Source organism: Eublepharis macularius, chromosome 2, assembly GCF_028583425.1.
Source record: "Eublepharis macularius isolate TG4126 chromosome 2, MPM_Emac_v1.0, whole genome shotgun sequence".
Taxonomy (NCBI): Eukaryota; Metazoa; Chordata; class Lepidosauria; order Squamata; family Eublepharidae; genus Eublepharis; species Eublepharis macularius.
The window spans coordinates 33991983-33998740 of record NC_072791.1 but is presented as its reverse complement, the minus strand read 5'-3'; the positions used below and the strand labels follow the sequence as shown (position 1 = coordinate 33998740).

Below are 6758 nucleotides of genomic sequence, written 5' to 3'. Positions count from 1 at the left end.
CTGGGAAAGGGTGCGTGCATATAAGCCAGCAACTCGATATCAAAATGAAAGGGAAGCAGGAGAGGCTTCTTTTGACCCCAAACAGATCCGGTGCCGGAATTTTTCGCTGCGGGCATTCTCCGGCTTCCTGATTTTTATTTATTCATGATTTAGAGATTTATTCCCCGCTTTTCACAGAAGCAGAGATGCAACGGATTTCAATGGGAGAGGAACTATACAGGATTGCCCCAAGAAAGTCGGCTACCTTTCCGCTGTCGGCTAAATGCATCAGGCTCTCCTTGAAGCAACGGCGGAACCCAGTTCACTCCCTGGAGCCGGACGCGCGGTCCATTTAACGGCGGGTGGAGAGAGGCAGAGCTCCCCACCGAAGGAAGGCTCTCGGGAACACCCTGGATCGATGCCGGGTCCAAACCCGGGCCCCCGGCTCGCTCAGCGGCGCGGGGACGGCGACGGCCGCAGCCCGCGACACGCCCCCCCGAGCTCCAGGCCCTGAAGAGCGGCGGCTCGGAGCGGAGGTGGCAGATCCCGCCTGGGCTGCCACGGGCTGCGCAGCGCCGCCGGGACTCTCGCCGGCGCCGTTCCCGGGAAGCGAAGGGGCTGCGCGCGGCGCCTTCCAACTCGCTTCTGATCTCCTGCGCCGGCAAGACTGGAAGGCAACAGCCTGCTTGGGGAGCGGAGGGGGCTCCGCGGGTCCTGCTGCTTACGGGGCCGCCGACGCCGGACTCGCCGGCTTTCTTTCCTCTGGACCCAAAAGCAGCGCCCTCCCCGAAGGCAGGGACACGAGAGCTGGCGCCACCCGCCGCGGCCGTAACTCTCCCGACGAGGGCGAATCGGGTCCGGCCGCCGAGACGCGCTCCCTCCAGCGGAGGCCGACGTGTTGCGCCGGAGACAAGCCGGTGGGTCCCGCCGAGGCGCCCTGGAAACGCCGCGCGGAAGGAGTCCGCCCGTCCCCGCGCTCGACTCTGCTTCGAATAAAGCCCGGGAAGGCTCCGCCACGTGGCCGAATGAGGCGAGGGCGGCGCAGGCTCCCTCGGCCACGCGGCCCTGCATGGGGCTTACTCCCTCGGAAGCGCCTTTAGACGCGCGGCCCCGGCCATGCGCTCCCGCCCTTCCCCGGCTCGGGCAGCCCTTCTGAGCCCCCTCCCGGCCTGGCTGGCGACCCGAGCGGGCGCGCCATGATCGGGCCCGGGGGGCGGCAAGGGTAGAGCCGGGGCGCTGCGCCGCGCTCTCCCTGCCTCCCTCCCTGGCTCCGGCATGGCGTGCCGCGGGCTGTGCTGCTGCTGCCCCGGCCCGGGCGCCCTGAACGAGGACAACGCGCGCTTCGTGCTGCTGGCCGCGGTCATCCTCCTGTACATGCTGTGCGGCGCCGCCGTCTTCTCTGCCCTCGAGCTGCCCCGCGAGCGGGAGACGCAGCAGCGCTGGCAGGCCCGCCTGCACAACTTCTCGCAGCGCCACCACCTCAGCCTGCCCGAGCTGCGCGAGTTCCTCTGCGAGTACGAGGTGGCCTACGTGGCCGGCGTCCGGGTGCAGGACGTGCGGCCGCGCTGGGACTTCCCTGGCGCCTTCTACTTCGTGGGCACCGTCGTCTCCACCATCGGTGAGTAAGCGCGCCCTCTTGCGGGGGGCGGCAGGGGGGCACGCCGGGCAGAGTCTCCCTTCTAAGCCCCTTGGGATCGGCGGGAGGAACTCTGCCCGGGATTGCGTGGCCTGGTACCGTGTCTACGTTGGAAGGGCGTGAAAGGCAAACGCTAGGTGATCTGTCCAGCCAGGATTTCTGAGTGGGCATGCTGTGGCGCACTTGTTGCATGCTCTATAATGCACACCTGTCCACTTGTGGCAATGTACTTGTGGGGTTTCCTGTGTGGGAAGGCGGCTGGAAGCTGTCATCTTTCAGGAGAGCAAAGTCTTTTATGCACTCTGCTCCTGTTGGGTCTTTCTCATCTGATTGGCCGTGCTGATTGGCACCTTGGAGACCAACAAGATTTTCAGGGTGTAAGCTTTCAAGAGTCAAAGCTCTCTTCTTCAGACACTTTGACTCTCAAAAGTTTGTTGGTCTCTAAGGTGCTACTGGACTCAAATCTTGCTCCTCTATTGCAAACCAACCCAGCTCCCTACAGGAACTATCTCTGTGAAGCAGGATGGTGGACTGGTAGACCCCCAGCTCTGATCCAGCGGGGCTCTTCTTATGTTCATTTGCATGAAAGGGAAGGTCTAGTATAAACCCTTCCCTCTTTCTCCCCCTCCCCCCAATATCTTTGCTTTTTCTAATATCATCCCTGAACTACCTTCTGGCACATCATGTTCTCTTTCCTCCTTGTGTTAACACTCATCAGCAGTAGTAGTTGTCAAAAACTTTGAAGCACCTTTCCAAGCACATTGCATGACACGTGATCCCTCCAGTGCCTTCCTGGTCGTTTCACCTCCTTGCCTTGACAACAGTTCAATTTCCCAGAGGTGTCAAACCTGAGAAAGAACAATCTTGAGCACTCTTGAAAAAACAAAAAAAAGCCCACGCTTGTTTGATTTTTTCTTTAAAAAAGAAAGAACGTCACAATATAACAAGTTTTTATGCTATCTGGTCAGATGACTCTTTCTAATAACAGCATTTAGTAGATCTGGAGGACTATGAAACTGGTACAGGTGCACAGCTGTCTGCTTTTGGCATTGTGCTCAACAGTGTGTTCCGTGCAGTTTGTTTTATAGCTACAAGCCTCTGGAGTTGGGTATGCAAAGAGGAATCCCACTCTAGGTGCTTAAGTTTCAAGGTTGTTTTCACATGTACGCGTCTTGTTTTTCTTGCATTTTTAAAAAAACAGGAATATAAAACGGTTCCTATTGACTAGAGTGTAGATTCTGTGCAGCTTTTTGCCTGGACTGAGCAATATTTGGATGTGCAAGTGAAAAGGCCACAAATGGAAATTCATGTCTGCAGAGGAGGGGGAGAGACGTGGCTCCCGATCAGAAGGATGGATTAGATGAAGGGTGCAACAGCCCTTTCTCCAAAGAGGTTTCTGCCACAGTTCCTTGGGATCTCTGCCTTGGCCCTGCTGAACACTTTCCCCCTCTTCCTCATCTGCATCCCCCAGCATCCTTCTGTGCTCCTCGCTGTGGCCGCTGCTCTGCCTCAGTTCCAGCTGCTGTGATTCTTTCCATACAGCACAGAAAGGGATGCCCACGGCACATACTGTCGGGTGTTGGCCCCTGGGGTGCTGCCAAAGCAGTGAGCTGACTAACCCTACAATTAAATTGTCACACTTATCTCCTGCTGAAAATCTTAGATCTGGGTTTGAACTGTAGTTGGGGAAAGCAACAAGCACACTGGAATAAGTCTGCAGGAACCTTTTCTGAGACTGAAACTTTCTCCTGCCTTCTTTGTTTTAATGAATGCATAGAAGCTGACATAACCTGAGGCAGGCCATTGGTTTGCCTAGCCTAGTATTGTCTGCTCTCTACAATAGTTCTTCCAAGTCTCAGACGGAGAAAGGCCTTTTCCCATCCATGTCTCGGGGAGATCTGTGGGATTGAACCTGGGACCAGCAGCATGCAACAAACGTGCTCTACAGCTGAGCTACAGCTGACTGCACCAGGAGAGGTGCTTGTTTGATCAGAGCTCAACAAATTGTGTTTGCATGCGTGCATGCATTGCACACACATACCCTTAACTCTTTGTCCACAGGCTGTTTTTCTGCTCAAAAGCTCCTCCTCTCTTTTTTCCTTCTGTATTCCTGAGTCCCCCCCCCTCTCTCACACACACACACACCCCACCAACACTGGGGAATGAATACCTCTCAACCGAGGCAGGAGTTGGGAGCTAGACAGGTAAATGTGATGCAAGCACAAGCCTTCCATGTGAGCCATGTTTACGCTCGGGAGCAAAGCACGGTTCTTGTGCAGCCTCCTGAGATAACATGGTGGGTCTTATTGTTTACTGGCAACTGGTTAGAAGGTAGGAAGCAGAGGAGTAAATGGGCAGTTCTCTCAACGGAGAGAAGTCAGCAGTGGGAATTCCACAGGATGGGTGTGGGTTAATTTGTTTGCAAGTGATCTGGAATTGAGGGGCAGGGAGCAGTGACATGGCCAGGTTTGTGGGTGACACCAGATTATTCAAGATGGTAAGGACCTGAGCACCAAAAGGATTTCTCCAAACCAGATGAGTGAGCAACAACATAGCAAGTGAGGTTCCATGTAAGTGCCCGCTGGCGCCAAAAATCCAAAGTATTTCTGTTGGGCGGGGCGGGGGTGGGTGGGTTGAGTCCTGGCCACTGACCAGGAAAGAGGTTGTTGAGGTTGTTGTGGATAGCTTGATTAAGCTATAGATCCAGAGCTATAGATCCACACCCAGAGATGCCTGGTGTGGGCTTTGTTTGTCAATTATCTCAGCCTGAGTGCGTGTGGGCTTTCGGGGACCACAGTTCTCTTTGTCAGATGCAGCTGGCAGGGAGAGCTGTGGTTATCGAGGGCTTATACTACATAGGAATTGTATACCTTCACTGCGGCAAACTGACTCCACACCAAAAGGAGATGTTTACATTTACAAGCAAAGGAATGTTTTGATTGCCTTCACACTAATTGCATTCTGTCCCCTTGTGATATATGTCCCGTTCTTTCCCCTCCCCTCCTCTTCTGTATTTGACCAGTTCGGATCAGGCATCTGATGAAGAGAACTTGATTCTCGAAAGCTTATGCTACAATAAAATAAAATTGGTTAGTCTTAAAGGTGCTACTGGACTCTTTTTGATCTTGATTAAGCTATTTACTCATGATTTCTATAGAACAAACTTTCGTATGGCTTGGGCTCTCTCTGCTTTAGAGTTCCTTTCTTTTAGCCTAGGAAGTGTGTGAGCAGTTCCTGTTCTCAGCTGACATAAATGAGAAATGCATCCCTCACTTCTTTCCCTGTGGTAGCTGCCTACTACAATCCCCTTTTCTGATTCACTCAATTGATTTCCAACACTCATAGCTGTACAGGCATGGCGTTCGTCTTCAGACCGATGGACCAGATGTTCCCACTAATAGGTTTTCCAGGAATAGGGTTCCTTGAGACATTTTTTCTGTGAATATTAAACCCTTCCTGGTCCCAGAGATGTCTCAGTAGACGAGAAGACTGTTAACTCAAGTGGGTGTACGGTTGTGTTTAGTTGATAATGGAGATGACAGAGCCAGATATTTGACAGATTATCTGACTACAAACCACTGAGCAGCTGCTCGGGTTGATTGTTAAGGCCCCTAATTATTTGTTGCATATGTTTATCTTGGGCACAAGAAAATTTCCTAATAATTTAACAGTTGAGTCCTGTCCTGTCATTGCAGAGCTAGAGATAATTCCCCTGTGCTCAGCGGGACTTATTTGCCAAAACAAACGTTTCAGGGCTTACAGCTGTATTCAGATGCCTTGAATAAACCAGAGTTTATAAATGATGAACATGAAGTAGGTTTATTTCCAGGCATGTACACTCCTTTATTCCTCCTCCTGGTTCTTCCTCATATGTGATGGGCCAAGATCAAAGACTCAATTTGCTGTATTGTCTACATGCAAGCTTTTCAACAAATTGGTGTTTGATTGTGCTTCCCACACCACCATCCCAAATTCTAAAATGCAGTTTAATAATGGTTTAGAATCCTAGTTATTGGGTGGGGGGACCCAACCCCACTTTAAGACACTCAGATTGAAATATGGCTGCAAATCAGAGTTACATGGACAGTTTTCTAAATCTCTGCTGCTATGTTATGTGAGAAATAGAGGGAAGGATTGCAGGAGCCTGACAACAAAACAAGAGTTGTACTCATCACAAACTGACTCGGATTTGTTTGTGATGTCTGAAGAGAGCTCGTGGCTGCATTCAGAGATCGTCAGAACCCTCTGTCGTGGGGCACAAATATCACTGGCTGTTATGCTTGCTTGCATACACCGTATTACCTATCCATCTCCAGGGAAGCTTCCAGTCACTCTCTGTGTGCGAGGGAAGGAGGGAGGAGAAGCCACTTGAGTGCGTCAGCAAGCTGCTTTTGTGTTCATCATGTCTGAACATGGCCAGTATCTTCGGAGGAGAGGAAAATAAGATGATCTAGTGTTGACATGTGGACCCTATGCTGTCGTTCCCCTCATACTTCTCTCCAGCTGCTATGGAGTGCTAGTACGAGAGGAAGTGAACACCACAGCAGCTGGAAAGAAGTGTGAGGGGAACAATATTCCAGGACCCAAGCCAAGATTTCGACAAATATCCAAGCTAGGGAGATGGATCAGCCGGTTGCATTCCACCGGGTTGTTTTAGTATACACGAGTTCCCTGTGTAAATTCATCTGATGAAGTGGGGTTCTGTTCCACGAAAAGCTTATGCCACAACTCTTTAATATACCACAGAGCTCTTTGTTGGATACACCAATGTATACGTAAAAGATTTCGGTGCTTATCCAGAGGTCTGCTGCCACCATTTCTGGTTTTCCATTGTAATAGTTAACTGGAAGTGCGAGGAAAGAAGTACAATCAACAGCCCAGCTAGTGCAGGGGTTTATGGAACAGGTGCTGTGTGGGCATGTAGAAGAGTCATGCTGGTCTTGCTAGTCCCTGCTGTAGAGTTTGGATTAACACGATCAGCTTGAGAACTGGCATATTTCGTTACAGCTTGCAGGTGTCAGATGCCCTCTCTGCATTCTTCAATGACTCTGAAATGTACATACGCCACCCCCAAAGAGTTTTCATTCTGTTCTTGCATCAGAAGAACACACGTTTCCTCTCTTCTTCTTCACCGGAACCTCCA

At 51.6% G+C, this 6758-nt stretch overlaps 1 protein-coding gene across 1 annotated transcript in view; it reads left to right on the top strand.

Moving 5' to 3' along the window:
* The first annotated feature begins 1254 nt into the window (after window positions 1-1254).
* KCNK13 (potassium two pore domain channel subfamily K member 13) overlaps window positions 1255-6758 on the top strand; it is a 70122-nt gene continuing 64618 nt past the window's right edge. The window contains exon 1 of the mRNA XM_054969902.1: window positions 1255-1597. Coding sequence (XP_054825877.1) covers window positions 1255-1597 — 343 coding nt within the window. The remainder of the gene's footprint in view (window positions 1598-6758) is intronic.